This window comes from Gouania willdenowi, chromosome 15 (genome assembly GCF_900634775.1).
Source record: "Gouania willdenowi chromosome 15, fGouWil2.1, whole genome shotgun sequence".
NCBI lineage: Eukaryota > Metazoa > Chordata > Actinopteri > Blenniiformes > Gobiesocidae > Gouania > Gouania willdenowi.
In genome coordinates, this window is record NC_041058.1 from 22,171,372 (window position 1) to 22,189,401 (window position 18,030).

General features: G+C 37.4%; 2 protein-coding genes across 4 annotated transcripts in view; both read left to right on the plus strand.

Moving 5' to 3' along the window:
• Positions 1–203: 203 nt before the first annotated feature.
• tsnax (translin-associated factor X) lies at positions 204–9,898 on the plus strand. Its single transcript, XM_028468656.1, is given in 7 exon segments — positions 204–498; positions 3,189–3,281; positions 3,370–3,470; positions 3,472–3,485; positions 4,184–4,314; positions 7,128–7,249; positions 9,148–9,898. Coding segments are annotated over 7 exon segments (855 nt in total). The 5' UTR covers positions 204–482; the 3' UTR covers positions 9,526–9,898.
• Positions 9,899–12,199: 2,301 nt separating this feature from the next.
• disc1 (DISC1 scaffold protein) overlaps positions 12,200–18,030 on the plus strand; it is a 76,407-nt gene continuing 70,576 nt past the window's right edge. For 2 of the 3 annotated variants that reach the window (XM_028469213.1, XM_028469215.1), the window contains exon 1: positions 12,200–12,748. In XM_028469213.1, the coding sequence (XP_028325014.1) occupies positions 12,676–12,748 (73 nt within the window). In that variant the 5' untranslated portion in view covers positions 12,200–12,675. Of the gene's footprint in view, positions 12,749–13,005; positions 13,095–18,030 lie in introns of those variants that run through there. The other variant, XM_028469214.1, reaches the window with a different exon arrangement.

Here is an 18,030-nt window from a genome sequence, read left to right on the forward strand (position 1 = left end):
GTGAAATCTTAAACAAAAACAAATCCATCCCTTTAATCGAAAATTGAACTCAGATTGTCTTTTTTCTGTCATTGTCTTCTCACCTGTTTAAATTTGAGTTTAGCAATCTTTAATATACTTCATTTCCCACAGTGCACCTAGCTTACTTCAGCCTATGCGCCGAAACTGCAAAGGACCCCAACTCAGGGATGTCCATGTGAATGCCTGCGGTAAAATCTACGTAAACATGTTAATTCGCCCTTAAAGTCGTTGTGAACTTAAGATAAAATATATCAGCTATCTCTTATAGACTAATTCTTTCCTAAATGAGCAGATTATTATTTTTTTTAATTATTTGAATATCTTTCTGCACGCGTAAAATACATATTAGCGTTATATTTGTTAGGCAGCGCTCTCACTTACTGAAGCTAAAACATACAACAAATATCGAAAATAGTTACTTACCTTTATTCCAAATCTTTATTTTAAGCAGCACTTTAAGTATGAGTAAGCGAGAAGGTAAGTGTTTTTATTCTTCTTGTAAGCTGTGCTGTACAGTCTTAATGATAGGGTGGGGAATTGTAGCCTGTTTTCACGTGTGGATATTTACTCATAAACATTCTGACTCATTGTAATAATGGCCAGGTATAATTAACGTGAATATGACGTTTTATGGGTTCAATTCCCGAGTCTGTCTGCTTCAGCTAACGTCCTGCATCATAAATACGCTTAAATACATGTGTCAGATTGAACAATGGTAAAGTTGCGTGGCTAAGTTATCAGTCGATGCTATATTTTGATTTTTTTTTTTTTTTTTTGTTTGGGATAAATAATTTGTCTGTAAGGGTTCTCGGTCATCCAGGTCATGTTGATTCAGTTTAGTGTGGACAGTATTGCTTGAAGACGTGTCAACTCAAACCCAAGAGGTTTCTTTAGTTTATAAATCCGTTCTTATTATTGAAGTTGGGAGAAATAATCGATGTATCGTCATTCAGACAGAGTCATGGATATTCAAAGCATACACTACTCGTTTATTTAAAGGCACACCACAAACTTTTTGACCTAAAGAGTTGAGCCATATGAGTTATTTTAAATGATTCCTCAGGCCGATATACAGCGCTTGATAGTATTGATGCTCCAAGTGGGGCTTCCCTCTTGAAATATAGACTATGTAAGTTTGGAGGAGACGGACCGTCTTTGGCCAGGTCATGTGACCTAGAGAATGCCTGCAGAACGTATCCCTTTGCAGTAGTCACGTGACCACAGGCTCAGATATACTCATTGGGCTGAGGCTTTTGCTCCTATTTTTCTGCCTGTTTGACTACTGCTCATGACCGAGGCAAGCAAAACATTTAAAAAAAAAAAAACTGCTTCTGAGGATGCTAAAAAGACGCCGCCGAGATCCGGCTGTGAGACCCGGCCACCTTCTACCCGGCGCCGGACACCGCCCCGCGTACGCCGGGTCGCCTGACTACTGCGCCGACTCATGGGGAAGGGGGCCAATGACAGAGGCGAGGCCAGGGAAAAGGAGGGGAGCGCCACCGACCGAGCGGGGAGGATGGCCGAATGCCGGCCCGACTGACTGATATTTGCAACAGTGCTGCGGCGCTTGTGGCCACTAGGGGGTGCTTGACCGTGAAAGTTACAGGTCCCTAGTGGCCAAAAGTTACACAGTGTACCTTTAAAGGAAGTGTCTCCTCGTACGTAATGCATATCCATATACTGGCATTCTATCCGTACGAAAGATGACGTTTATCGAAAGTCACGTGACCATTTTGTGCGGTTAGGGTTAGTTAATCCTGTAACGTCGTTTAGAGTTAGGGTTACGGTTAGGGTTAGTTAGCCTTTAATGTAGGTTTGGGTTAGGATTAGGCGTAGTTGGTCAGTAACGTAGGTTAGGGTTAGTTAGTCCATAACATAAGTTCGGGCAAGGGTTAGTTTGTCCGTAACGTAGGTCAGGGTTAGGTGTTAAGGTTTGTTAGTCTGTAACGTAGTTTAGGGATTGGGTTAATTTGTCCGTAATGTAGATTATGGTTAGGGTTAGGCTTAGTTTGCCCGCAACGAAGGTTAGGGTTAGGGTTTGTTAGTCTGTAACATAGTTTAGGGTTAGGGTTACAGTTAGGGATAGTTGGTCCGTAACGTAGGTTAGGGTTAGACTCAGTTAGTCCGCAACGTAGGTTAGGGTTAAGGTTAGTTAGTCCATAACGTAGGTTAGGGTTAAGGTTAGTTAGTCCATAACGTAGGTTAGGGTTAAGGTTAGTTAGTCCGTAACGTAGGTTAGGGTTAGTTAGTCCTTAACGTAGTTGACGTATTAATACAAACAGAAGTACAAGTGCGTAGCGTCTCATTGGCCAGTTTAGGTCACGTGGTGCAGTTATCACATGACCTAAACTGGCCAATGAGGGGCGTTGCGTACGGATATAAATATATATATTTGTTCAACAAGTGCCAGCTTGTTATTGGCTCAAAGGATTCCAACATTTGTTCTTTCTTGGAAGTTTATTGAAGGTGGTTAAGCCAACTTGCTATGAGATATTACTTGAAAGACCATTTGAGTTTACTTGTCATTCCATGTCTCATGCATGATATTAAGATACAAAAACCAACTTCTCCATCCTAATTCTCCTAAGTCTGCATTTTTGTTTCAGTTTAGAGGCAGAATGACATGGTTGTATTTGGAGAAATAAAACCTGCATAATTAATCATGTATTTTTAATTCAACCAGGAAGTCATTTGAGATCGAAATCTGGTTTTAAGGGAGACTTGAGCTGGATTGCACACCATTGCAGTTACCAAATTTATAAAATAAAGTATGTTTAACAGAAAAAAACAATACGATAGCAGACTCGTATGACAAAATCTCGTTTAGGAATAGCAATTACACAATAGTTACACAACTTTAAATCACAGCTTTGTACAGTATTCTCCCAGGGAGACCAAATCATTACAATGTAGTTTGTTCTGAAAACTGATCCAAGACCAGAGTTCAAAATAAGAGAAAGCTGCTTTACCAAGTTCTGTGATTAAAATGGAGTTTACTTACTAGGTATTGCTTTACACATGAAGATATACCAATGCTGCTTTGTTTTTAGGCTTAATAAAATCCAAGAAACCAGATTTGTTGTGAATAATCACAGGTCTCAGATCACCCATTAAAAGTTAACATGGCAGCTAATTAAAAAGCAGTAAAATATTCAGACTTTCCCCAGGGGACGGATGTTCAAGGAAGAAAGCTGAAACCGAGCAGGAGCGTAACATGACTGCAGATCAGTCCTCCTCATCCATCGCTGCTGCCTTTAAAGGTAACTCTAGCATCATGATGGCATTCTTCACTGATATGGTTAGTGAGGTTTTGGTAAATTAAAACAAAATGTTTCTCTCTGTTCTAAGTTTTCCAGCAGGAACTCGACACCAAACATGATAAATATGAGCGGCTTGTGAAGATCAGCCGTGATATCACTATTGAAAGCAAGAGGAGCATTTTCCTCTTGCAACAGGGTGACAAAGTATGTACTGCTTCATGAATATGTGTAACAATTAGGGTTGCAAAGGGGTGCAAAGGTATTGCGTAAGAAACATAGGGAACTTGCTTTGGAATTTTGGGAGTGTTCAAAAACTTTTAATGGGAATTATTTATTGGAATTAACCAGAAATTGGTAGTAATTTTAAATAATTATTCATATCCAAACAGAAAACATTAGCATCTATGCAAAATAATACAAACACAAAACGTCATTTCAACTAGGGTTTCAAAATTCCAGGAATTTTCAAAATTGTAAACTTTGTAACAAGAGGAGTTAATGAGGGAAAAACAGGGAATTACAAATTGAAGGTTAGCCCCTAACAAAAATGTTAATATAGTTGGGAAATTCAGCATCATCTAAAATATTAGCATCAGTAACGGTTATCTAAAATTACTGCAGAAATGCAGCCATTTTTGGTTCATTTCAATCAGTATTTCCCATGAAAAGTTAATATTTTTTATATACATAATCCTCTTAAACTTACCACAGAAGTTAGTTTTTTTTTTTTTTGTGTCTCCAGTAACATTTGTTTCTTATTGGCTAAATTATGTATGAATGAGAAAATATACAATTTATACTTTCAAATAAAATCTGATCTACTGACAGTCAGCCTGAAGATTCATGCACTGCTAATTACATCCTTTCCACTTCTTCTATGTGTTTGTGGCGGCTCTGTGAAGTGTACCAGATGTGGAGGAGGTTCTGAAGGAGGCGGCGGTGAAACTGGATGGAGTCACACAGAAGATCGGATTAATAGCTGAAGAGCTCAGAGGAGAAGACATCCATCAGTTTCACAGAGCTTTCACTCCAGGTCAGCGCTCACATTCCCTCTTTTTTATTTTTCATGTTTTTACTCATTGTTGTGTTTAGAGTTAAAGCAGCAAATGGAACACTAAAGTGTGTCACGGATGAGGAGAGCACAGTGAATATTAAGTCTTTACAAAGTACCCATTCCTAGGCTTTCACTTCATGTAATAGTTTGTCTTTTTTCACTAAGGCATGAAAACATCTCGACTTTTTTATATCATTACTTATTCAAACTGTTTCTTCTACAGTTTCATGATTGACAGCACATTGAAATATCATATCAATTTTAATTGGGGAGGACCAATTCTGCCATTATAAATAAATTAATACCGACAGATATATGCCATTGATAAATAAATAAATTGCATAAATACCACAGATATATGCCATTGATAAATAAATAAATGCATAATACCAACAGATATATGCCATTGATAAATAAATTAATACCAACAGAATATATGCCATTGATAAATAAATAAATGCATAAATACCAACACATATATGCCATTGATAAATAAATTAATACCAACAGATATATGCCATTGATAAATAAATAAATGCATAAATACCAACAGATATATGCCATTGATAAATAAATTAATACCAACAGATATATGCCATTGATAAATAAATTAATACCGACAGATATATGCCATTGATAAATAAATAAATGCATAAATACCAACAGATATATGCCATTGATAAATAAATTAATACCAACAGATATATGCCATTGATAAATAAATAAATGCATAAATACCAACAAATATATGCCATTATAAATAAATTAATACCAACAGATATATGCCATTGATAAATAAATGAATAAATAATCAACCTAAACCTAATACTGTATATATATGCCATAAATAACTCACTTCATTTCATTCATTAGCCTTTATTTCGTCAGGAAAACCACATTGAGATGAAGTGTCCTGGCAGCAGTACATAAAACAACTTTACAGTGTAAAAATAATACCTAAATAATATACCTGCATCCTCTGCGATGTGACCAGTGGCATATCCCTCCAATTAGACCTTGTTATATATAATACCTTCTTTTAGATTGAGGCTGAGTTCTATGCACCAGCTGTGCACCAGCTGTGTCCAGATGTTCTTGGCTGTAAATAGGTCTCCCAAAATGTGCAATGGTTTTTGTTTTTGTGCGTGTGTTCTGATCCTTTAGCCAAATGATCAACAGTGTCTAAAAGTGTTAAACATCGGTAGTTGTGTTTCTAAACTGAGGAATGATCTCCAGCTGCCTGCTCGCCTCAGAGCGACAGTTTGACCTGATGCATTGTAAAAAATAATACAATGTGTTTTCACTGTTTAATATTTCCAACCTAATGGCGTTTGTAATGTTAATCCAGAGATCTTTAGTGTTTTAAATAGTGTTATATTAGTAATATTACACATATTTGGACTCAAGGGAGGACCAGGGACTTCCACTGAAGCACTTTTGTAAAACCGATGAGCTCAGCAGCAGTGTGGAAGCAAAGTATTCCCCTCGCTTCCACACAGGTGACCCCTGGTGCACGAAAACACTGACTACCTGGGTCTTCAGTAGGCGGAATTCGGACCCTACCCCAGGAATGATGCACATATCTGAGCACTTTTGTAAAAACCGATGAGAGAAAGCAGTTTCAAAGCGACACACCTTCTCTGTTTCCACACTTTTTCTCCCCTTTATTATTGTTAGTTTTTTTCTTTGATTTGTGTAATTGTTTTAACAACTGTAAAGTGTCTGAGTTTTTGAAAAGCGCTTATAAATAAAATTGATTATTATTATTGATGGGGCAAGCGATATTCCGAGTGTGAAAAGGGCAGTATGAGTTCTCACTTTGAAAAGGTAAATTTATGATTTACAACATTCACTAACCAGGTCCATGATTATTTTTTATCAAGCTATTATTTATTTTAATTCAATTTACAAATTGAAGGAAGTGCACAGGATGGACACTAAACAGGCCGATAAGTGAAACCGCACTGATCAGCTGATTAATCACTGTTTAAATCCTAGGAAGTATTTAAATATTTAGCACTGTATTTAGGCTAGCATACATCTGCAGCCTGCTGAGAGAGAGAGAGAGTTAGAACTTGTTTTTTTTCCTGTTTTCTTCACTAATCAATCGATCTTTATTTGTATAGCGCCAATTCCCAAACACGTGTGGGGGTGGGGCGTTTAAACGAATCCGATGTTGCACACCATTGAACCAAGCAGCAGCCATGTTGAAAGTCTCAGCTTTGTCTGTCCCTGTACCGCAGATATATTTGAGCCACAAACACACATACAGCCAGAGATTCCTTGCTTTATAGATGGATTTACCTGCATTGAATCACAAAATGTGTGATTTAAAGGTAATTGAAATATGTATCTTTGTTTTACTTGTAATGTATCAATGTTATTGTTTAAATCCAGAGATACGGGCTGGGCCTAGTGATCAGAGTTTAGCTTCAGGGAGATACTGTACGAGACTCTTTGAAGTTCAACTGCCGCTCTGAAACTAAACTCGGGACACAAAGTCTTCCGTCCTGTGATTATTTGATTGCTGTTTACTCTGGGCCAGAAAAATAAATGGTGGCTCATCTGAACAGAGAAATCTCGTCTGTTGTTCTATTAAAAGACAGAAACAGGAAACAGGTTTCAGTTGAATCTTTCTGTCCATCTGTGAGCACTGCTGTGCTGATACCATTTGGTGTGTTTTTTTTTGTTTTTGTTTTTTTTTTTTTGGTAAAAAGTTTACAGTAAAGTTCAAACATATGCCTTATTTAAAAGTTGGCAATGACACATGGTTCTGTACTTTCATGCATTAGGTATTCAGGAATACGTGGAGGCCATCTCTTTCCTGCATTACATTCGTCATCGCAGCCTGATCAGCCTGGAGGAGATCAATGCTAAGCTGGTGTTCATGAAAGCAGAGAAGGTGGATCCAAAGGTAAGTTTAAGGAAGAACTTGATGACTTTTAATATTGACATAGCAGTATTATAGACATTGGGTGCTTTAAACCTAATATTATGCAGTCAAAGCGTTGGTCTTAATTTAAACAAGGTTTCGCTAATTCAAAAGAAATGTCTACGAATGTTGGATTCCTCGGATGAATTGTCTTCATCTGGTCCTTTGTTTAGGAAATACTAAATATTGTACATTTTCCAATGTTAACATTTACAGGAATGATTTATTCATGTATAGATATGTGCACTTGCCCACTGAGGTACCAAATGTATTCTGTAATTTCTTTAAATATTCATTGCAGGGATTTTTTATCTACTGCATTGCAGAACTTTAATTAATCAATGAACTTTGATCTATAGAGACCTATCACTTTAGAACGATTTACCTCAGACTCTGAAATCTATATCCACTGTAAACACTTTAAAAAGACATTTGCAGATGTTGTTAATTGTCAGAAAAGTAACTTTTTTTTAATTCGTACTTGTATACTTGTAATTGGAATTGTTGAGGTGGCTTCATAAGACACTGTGGTGTTCTTCACCCAGGGTTCCTGCAGATCCTTAAAAAGTCTTAAAAGCCATAAAAATGTAATGAATCTAAAAAATAAGGCCTTAATTTTCATTAAAATGTCTTGCATCAATGTTTCAAAAGTCTTACATTTTTAACACAAGTATGATTTTATGATTGTAAGTAGTCACATTTCTAAATACACGGGTAATATTCGTTTTTAAAATTTTTTAAAAACAACATAGGAAAATGTAATTTTAATGAAAATTGCCTGTCAAACAAAGATTATTCTTAACGGCTTTTGTTATTGGGTTTGTTTTTTGGTATTTTTGTTGTTTTATAGATTTCTGGCTTGTTTTGTAGTCATCTTGTGTTTTTGGAGTGATTTTGAGTATTTTGATGTCATTTTGTGTATTTGTGTGTTTAATTTGGGGGTGCCAGTTGCACGTCTGCGCTAGACACTTGGAAAAAATGACCCTAACCCTATGTTATTGACGTGGCGTTTTCTCCTACCAATTATGTTTACTGTGAAGTTGGTCTTAAATCTAATTTCAAATGGCAATAAAAAAAAGTCTTGAACGTGTTACGGTGAAATTTACGGTTACCTCGTCTTTGACTTGAAAACACACTCTGTGGTGATAAATGAACACCAGACAGGAGAGATGATGAAGTAATAAAAAATGATTTAATCTAAATTAAATAAAAAAGGTACAAAGCGGGATAGACAAAGAAGTGGTCTCCTCTGGCCAAAGGAGAGACGAGAAGAAGGGCCCAAATGTTCTTTTCACACACATTTATACCCCACTGTCCCACCTCCCCCCTTCCACAGACAGCAAAGAAGAGACCAGGGGGGGAAGGTCAGTCTGCCGGAGGTGACACCTCCGATGTCGGGGTGACAGTTAGATGTGTGTGTGGGTGTGTGAGTGAGTGTGTGTGTATCTGTATATGATGTGTGTGTGTGTGTGTATGTGATGTCTGGGGTGGGTTTGGATGTGCTCTGGCCTTCGAGATTAAACTGAGGCCAACTGACATTCCTTTAGAGAAGCTGTATTATGGGAGTATGGGCCCACTGACTTTGCAGGAAGAGGAAAAGACATCAGACAGGCGTGGAAAGTTACAAATTGGGGTATTAAGTTGAATGAGATCAAAAAGCAAATATATGAGTATACATAATTAATCAATTTTGCCACCACAAACGTAATTTGACTAAAGCTGTAGGAACCCTGTTAACCTCTACTAGCACAGTTGTTATAGATGTTTGATGGATTTTTTTAATGATTTTATTTGTGCAAACAAATAAGGGTAAATGAATAAATAAATAAAATGTGCCAAGATGAGTCTTAATATGAATTGTTCTCATGTTTCCTCCTTAGAGCTCTGTTGAAGTCGTCCCAGCAGATGTGCAGGTTCTCACCTTCCAGGTGACGCCCTCTGACTACCTGCTGGGCGTGGCAGACTTGACCGGCGAGCTGATGCGCATGTGCATCAGCAGTGTGGCCAACGGCGATATCGACACACCCTTCCAGCTGAGCCAGTTCCTGCGACAGATCCACGACGGTTTCTCCTACATCGGGAACACGGGCCCCTACGAGGTCTCCAAGAAGCTGCACACGCTGCGACAGAGCCTGGCCAAAGTGGAGGACGCCTGCTACGCTCTGCACGTCCGCGGCTCAGAGATCCCCAAACACATGCTGGCTGACGTCTTCTCCAGTCGGACCGCACTCATTGACCCCGAGGAGAGCATGGTTTAACCATGGAGTATCAGTGTTGATCTTCCTTCTTATGTGATTGTCTGCTTCCGTTTAGTTTCACTTTGATGTTTCACACATTTCCTCCTGCTTGTTCATTTTGTTTTTATTGCTATGAAATCATGTGTTTAGGATATTAAGGATCAGATTCATACTTCATCTCAGAGTTTTATCTGCTTTGATGTGATGTGTTTTCTCCCTCTGTCACACTGTGATAATCTAAGGTCCAACTGTCGGCCACCTGCCTTTGTGGAGGAGGAACTTGTGGCCTTTGTACGAGGCACGTGCAGTGGGGGTGTTATTTTGTTTGTTTTTTAAGTGTGTGCGAAAGTCTGTCTGTGTGGCCCAAAATAAAGAATAAAACATGATAATAATACAGATGTACCCTTAGTCGGTCAGTGAACTACATCAGAGATGCATCAGTTTACTGTCAGTGAATTGTAGTCACTGGACTATTGCAGTTTAAACACAACATTCATGATATTAAGAATTTGAAGTCATTTTTCTCAACCTCTCATCTAAACATCAGCACTTGTTTATAACGTTTGTATACACACATTAAAATCATTATTATTTACCTAATAAATAGCACTATAAAACAAATAATAAAGGGCATTTCCTGGCTATATTGGCGCACTATGGCAGCCTCGCTTCTGTCAGTCTGCCACTAAGTGTGGAGTGAAAGTATAATGTCATGTAAAGTGCTTTAAGTCACCAAAATAAGGTGCTATATAAATCCAATGCATTAATATTATTATTCGAAAAGTGTGTTTGTTTTATGTGCATCTGACTAGTTTATCATATTTTATTCTCCAGAGACTCCTCGTGAGGAGAGGAGGTCCTGATAAAGTTCTAAAGTGTACTCTGTGTGTGTGTGTGGGTGTGTTTTTTCTCTGTTAAACACACAAACTAAAGACAAACATCCCCTGCCTGTTGTCCTTTTATCTCATTCATTCTCTGTTCCATCCACTACACTGTCAGAACAGGGCCGGCTTCAGGTCATTTGGTGCCCTAGGCAATAGTGGACTTTGACCCCCCCCTGCCCCCCATGAATTAATGAAAATAGATAGTTGTTTTTAAAGGCTATACACAGTGTGTACACATTATTTATTTTAAATATCACGACAGAACAATGCAATTACTGTATGTCACACAACAAACCATTTAAAAAAAACTTCAACCTATTTTAAAAATTTAGAATAATGCACTATAATACAATATAACACTTACAGGTATAGTGCAAATGTCTTGAGGCAACATTAATAAAAATGATGCAAAATCCAAAAGCAATGCAAAACAGTGCAATCAAAAGTTAAAATAAAATATTAAGTACAAGGAAATTTCTACTTTCCTGTTTGTTTTTACTAGTCAGTAACAAAAATCTTAAAACCAATGAACACAATGTGCAAACAACACAATAGAATTATATAGAATAGAACAATAATTAAAATAAATACAAATATGTGCAGAAGATTAGCAGGTATAGTTATGGATTTTTTATATTAATATTAAATTAAGAGAAAACATGTACAGTGATTGTAAATGGTGTGTTTCACGTTAATTATACCTTTTAAATTATTATTATAAAATAAATAAATAAATTGTGTGTGTGTGTGTGGGGGGGGGGGGGGGGGGGGGGGGGGGGTGATATCCTTAGTGCAGTCTGTAAAAACATTGCTCTTATATTTACAGGGATTGTATAAAGGAAAATATGTTTAAACCTAAGTAGAGCTATTTATCCCCCTTGTTACACAAAAAAACTGAAAAACAATAATAGGCTGAGCATCTCTGCCACACTGAAAGAAAAAAAAGGTCCTGAATTGAAGTTTTGTAATGCAGAGATTGTATGTTGTTACAAAATAGAAAGATTTGAGAAAATATCTGTTCAGTCACATTTCTCAGGGTGAAACTTTGCTCTTAATTTAGACCTTCTTAGCTCTCTGTTGAAGTGCAAGGAAAGTCTGCCACCTGCTGGTCAAAGGCTGGACTCACTGTTTCTCTGTTCCTGACCACACTGTAATACTTGACATGAATAAATAATTATTGTTAGGATACTGTACATGTTTATGTTTATAGCTAGAATGTTAAAATAAAATGTAAAAAAAATAAAAATAAAAAAATAATATATATGTAAAAAAAATACATTGTATATATATATATATATATATATAATACATATATTTCTTTCCTAAAAGAAAAAAGAAAAAAAGAGAGAAAAAGAAAACTGAATTTTTCTGATCCTTAAACTAATATGAGTTAAACATTCTGGATCAAAGACAAAACAAACTATAGATTAAAATAAGGCTAGGGTGTTGACTCAGACAGAAGGACATGGGTTTAGATCTAGATTTTGACCTCTATAAATATATATTATGGTTGAGTGCTTGTGCTAAACTATGGCTCCTCCTTCATACAGTTTAACTTTAAATGTGACTAAATACTTTGCAGATTCATTTTGTTCAGTGATCTTTAAATAAATGAAAAAAAAATGGTGCACAAACTTCTTACACCAAATGGTTAGTTTATGTCTGGTCTCTTCAAATCCAACTGGTGTGAATGTGGCCTCAGACGTAGACTCCTGTTAAAAATGATGATTATCCTGAGGCTGTTCATTAGAATGTGAGTGGTGTTCCATGTTGTGCAGCATAGCGGACAGAGGCAGAGCTATAGAGCTTCTGTGGATGTGAGGCGGTCTGAAGGAGTCTGGAGTCAAATTCCTGCCCACGTAGTAGATCTGACTCCAATAGGACGCAGAGCGACCATCTCCAAACCTCTCCTGCTCACTCTCACCATTACAACTCACATTAGGATTTATCATTATTCCTCCTCACATTAAAAACGAACACTGAATAACAGTCACTTCCTGCCGGCTTCTGCTGCTGCTTCGCTGCGCTTTGGACGACGCGTCAAGAGCCTGAGATGAAATCATTAACCGTGGCAGGAAATGCCTTTTATCTACAAAGGATTACAATCCAAAGCTGTTTTTAGACATTCCTCCAGAGTTCTGAACATATTACCAGTTTGAGTTCACTTTTCCATAACGGAAAGAAAGAAAGAAAGTGCTGCTCCTCTCCTCTACAGTAACAACATGTCGCTCTGTGGGATCTGAGCTGATGTTTTTCTGACCTCCTTTTTTTTTTAATTTATTTTTTAATGAAGATGTTTGCTGGTCTCATCGGACTGGACTGTCACACCAGCAGCAGTAGCTCACTGCTCCACACTGAAGGTAGGAACACCTTTACTATCACATGTTCTCGTTTGAACCAAAGGCAAACATTAGTGTGCGTGGAACCAAAGCACACTTGTGGAGAACAATAACAACCATCACATGAGAAAAGAAGGGAAAGTCCTTGATCTGAGGCAGGGATAAAGAGCTCCAACATTACAGGGTGCAGTCTGATGAAAAGGATCAAGAGGATCTGAGGTATTTAAGCTCTCCTCTGCTTTGTCCCATCTTTACCACTTTATATGACTCACACCATCATAGATCTATTTACTCTACTGGGATAATATCCCATGCTGAGCCTATATGTCTGTTATAATGGCCACTTTCACCGGAAGTGAAGAACAAGGTTGGTAAAACAGTTTATTTTAATGAATCTACTTGTATTTAGTAACCAAACATACTAGGGATTTCCCGCTACAACTTTTTCACTTCCAATCCGATACCGATATCGCACCCTTGACTATTGGCCGATACCGATATGGATCCGATACGATAACAGCACGAATCATACACACTTTTATGTTTATTTTGTAGTGTGGAATGTTAGAAAATGCTTAATCAAGTGATGTTACTCAAACAGAGAACAATAGTCAGCAACAGTAGGTATGAGAACAACTGACCCATTTATTATTAATCAATTAGTTACATACATTTTAACCTTCAACATAATATCTACAGTATTCTACAATTGAATAAAATAAATAAATAAATAAATTATTATATTGGTTATGATATCGGAGATTTCAGATGCAGTCCGATAAAATCCGATATTTTATTTCTGGCTGATATCGGACCGATATCCGATATCAATATCGGATCAGGACACCACTAACACATACATAGGCCCACATGTATTTTGCTACCCTGAAGGCTGAAATTTGTTTCTTGAAAATCCATTTTAACACATTCATCCTCTGCATCTATTACAGGGGTGTCAAACTCACTTGAGTTCCGGGGTGAAATACGGACCAGTTTGTCCGTAAGTGGGCCACAGATTTTAGGTGGGAACAAAAAGCAGATTCAACATTAATGTGCCCTGGTTTGCACTTCCACGTATAAACGATTCATAGATGATAAAGTATGAGTATATCAGTCCTTGCAGGATCTTCACTTAAATTTCCCTGATTTTGGAAATTTGGGGACATTTCATGGAAAGATTGGAGAAAAATTTGCCAGATTTTGCAAAAATGTAGAGTTCTTTCAGCAATTTGAGATAAAAAATAACTGCCATCCTGTGATATAAGAACTGCAAAACTGAGCTCTACAAATATTGTGAATTATTTATTTCTTTTTTTTCTTCTGCGTTTTGAGGGGTTGAGATTACAACTGCAACTGAATTATTTGGTCGTTTAAAAAATGTTTCATGTTTTTATCTATAATTTTTAACTTTCTCGAGCGGGCCAAATGTGATGCTCTAAGGCAGTGGTTCCCAAGGTACGCCAAAAGACAAGTAAAAATCTGAAGGCACAACTATTGTGCAAAATAGCCTTTATAGCACGTGTTATCACTCATCATGTACAATATCTGTAAATGTGCATAATTATTTACTCATGCCAAATAAAATGTGACAAAGACAACTACATTACCCATGAAATATTTATTAAAAAAATCTTTCAAAAAAATTGTAGGTATGGAGTTTGCCTCTGTATTATGAAATGAGTGCCTACTAAGTAGTAAATTAAAAAAAAATATTATTTTTGTGTAGTTGTATATATTGCAATAATAATGTATGGTTGTCACAAAATCCCCCTGCCATCCCCCGGACTTGCCTCACGTCACATCATTGTGCAATGGCACACCGTTTGGGAACCACTGCTCTAAGGGGCCGGATTGGGCCCCCGGGCCTTGAGTTTGACGCGTAATCTATTGGCAGTAATGCAAGGTGACAGTTTAATATTAAAAGCACCACAATAGTCATCTAATATGCTTCCATGAGAGTCCCATTCATGACACAGAAGACAAACAAGTGTACCCGCACACATGGACAAACTTGTCAGTAGCTTTCCATTATTTAAAGGATAACACAATGTCATCTGCATCAGTTGAAACCGGAAAAAAGTTGGTGAAATTTGGTGAATTATACCAGATTACAGCTTAGAGCTATACTATATATAAGTGGAGCCTCTTCACACGTCAGTGACTTATTATAACAAGTAAAACCACCACTAAGTGTTGTGTTTATTTAATAAATACATTATAAACCTTAAGTAAGTCCTGTTATTTCTATCTAATCTTGCCACCAGTCTGTCTGACTTTAAGTGAATCTGCTATTTGACATGAAGTTCTGAGCAATGAAGAGTTGTGGAATGATATCAGAAAGAAATCTAACACCAGTTAAGGCTAAAATCCAGACATGCTAAATCTTGTCCCTAAAAACACTGTCTGTGGGATGATCGTACTGGAAAAGCATCTCCATTGTTTACTCTTATGGCTCTCATTAGTAGTGTGTCTACCATAGTAAACTCTATCATTTCATATATAGTAATATACACCTTTAAAAGAGAATCCAGTGTGCTAAAAACCTCCGCCATGCACCAAATATCAAATATCCTTTTTGACAGATATTTACAGTAATCAGTGATCACTGATCATGACATCATAATCATTCACAATTTAAAGGCTTGGAATGAAACAGTAGGTCCAAATGCATGGACAACTCCATTTATTTGTTGGAAGAATCAGAGTCAAATTTCATAAAACTAATTTGAAATGTGGTCGTTGATGAGAAATAGATTTTTTTATTTTATTTTTCAAACTGATCCAGAATCAGTATATTGATCCAATCCCCTACAAAAATGTAATGGTAAATGGACTTGATTTATATAGCGCTTTATCACCACACTGAAGCAGTCTCAAAGCACTTTACACATCAGCTCATTCACCCAATCACTCTCACATTCACACACCAGTAGGACAGGACTGCCATGCAAGGCGCTAGTCGACCACTGGGAGCAACTTAGGGTTCAGTGTCTTGCCCAAGGACACTTCGACACATAGTCAGGTACTGGGATCGAACCCCCAACCTCTTGATCAGAAGACGACCCTCTACCACCTGAGCCACGGTCGCCCACTAATGGAGGTCTATTTTTTGGTTACAATTTTGTCATAAACCATTACGTACTTATGAAGTAATCCTGCTAACAGACAAACTAACAAATTAATACCCCAATGAAAATATTAAAAAAAACCAAATGATTTTAAAAAGCAGAATCATATCATCACTCACTGTTAAAATAATCGCCTCAGTCATTTTTATCTCCTCATGACTCCGGCCACCTTTGATAAAATTGCCTACATCCTCAGTTGATCAGATCATGTGATTTTACCCCTTTAAGATGATGGTCTATGTCATGTGTGTTACACTTTTGGTGAAGTTTTTTGTGTTTCCTGAAAAACTTGAAAAAATGAGTTAGGCGATTATTTTTACAGGGTGACGATATGTAGCTATTTGTCATCTTCAATGCAATATCGTTATTGATTGATTTGGTCTGTTTGCACTTGTGTCAGTGCCCAATGTTACTTGTTTTGCTTCCTTTAATAAAAAAAAAAGTGTTTAAATATTGTTGCGGATGATGATCCTACTTGTTTCATGCTAACTAGCAGCAAGGTTCATCTGTATTACAGCTAGATCTTCAATCTCACCATGTGTCATTATACTCACACCTATAGTGCAGACCTGTATCCAGTGGCATAATAAGACTAAATTTTTCATTTTAAAGCACACATTAAATGTGACTCTACTACCGTCATCATTTCAGCTGCTTTATGATCCTCATGTGACCACAAAGGAAGTGGGCCAGAGCAGATGCAATCTTGGAATGTCACACAGTAAAGCTCCGATTGGTTCGATACATAGTTATTAGGGTTGGATGGAGGTTCTCACTTCTCCTTTTTTACTCTGTGGTTGTTCACCATGCAGTTGTGGGAGGTGGGGGGGGGTTGGTTTGCACATCTGCAGAGCAGTGCTGCGTCTCAGGAGGTTGCTGACATGTCGATCTGCTGCTGGTGTGTGTCTGAGGCTGCTGAGTTTGTACCTCACATGTTTTGTTTTTACAAGATCTTCAGCATTCCTTGGTCTCTTTAGCTGAAGCCCTTTGCGCTAGTGAGAGGAAAGGACTCAGAGGAGGGCCTCTTTAGACTGTGAAGGTAAATAATCTCTTCTCTTCTGGATGAGATGCTTTGTTTTCTCACACGTGGCAGAGAATTTCCAAGCGAGAGTTAGAATGCTGCATTTGTTGTTCTAAGTTTGTCATTTTGGAGCTTTTTTAGGCTTTTTTTTTAGGCTCAACTGAGCTTTCTGAAGCCCTGGTCACCAGTTTGATTATTAAACAGGAAGCAGCGAATGGCACTAGTGAAAAGCATCGACTAAGATAGACTCCACTTGACACACACTCTCTCTCACATACACACACATGCATATGCTGCAGAGGACACTCACAATAGGCACAGAGGCATTTCCTTCCCCTTTACTGGGAACTTCTACATTTGTGTAATCAAAGTCTTGTGAGTTTGTCAGAGCAAGTCCTTTAAATTCAATGATTAAGTCTTTTTTTTTTTATCCAGGAAGAAGGTTTTTGTAATGATCTGACCGATGGTGGCAGATGGTGGACAGGCTTTGGATGCAATGGATATGTATGGAGAGCTTTGAGTTTCTCAGACTGGTTATGGAACAGTGGTCATGTCTGCAAAGAAACACTTAATGGAGCTCAGTGTAACCTGAGATGTAGTGGACAGAGGGTTCTTACACTGAATAGGGTCCTCTGCGCGCACACACACACACGCACACATGCACACACGCACACACACACACACACACACACACACACACACACGCACACGCACACGCACACACGCACACAGTCAGAGGTGAAAGTAATGGATTACAAGTACTCACATTACTGTAATTGAGTTGCTTTCATGGGTACTTGTACTTTTCTGAGTGTATTTCTAAATCAGTCATTTTACTTGTACTTAAGTACGTCTTAAAAGAAGTAAAGTAATTCATTACATTTCTACACCCAACTGTTAGTGAGTAAATTCACGTTTTTTTGTTTTAAAATGATCAACAGACATTATGAAACTACAAAAAAAGGAAATGACCAGACAATAATTAAATATATCACATCACCAATCAGATTAAACGTAATGTATGACCACAAAAAGCATTGAATGCTGGTAATTGTCTCTTCATAAATGTATCTATACTTAGACCCTTAGAGTTTGTATTTATTTTGAACTGAAGTTATTTATTTATTTTTTTTAAGAATTGTACATTTTGACAA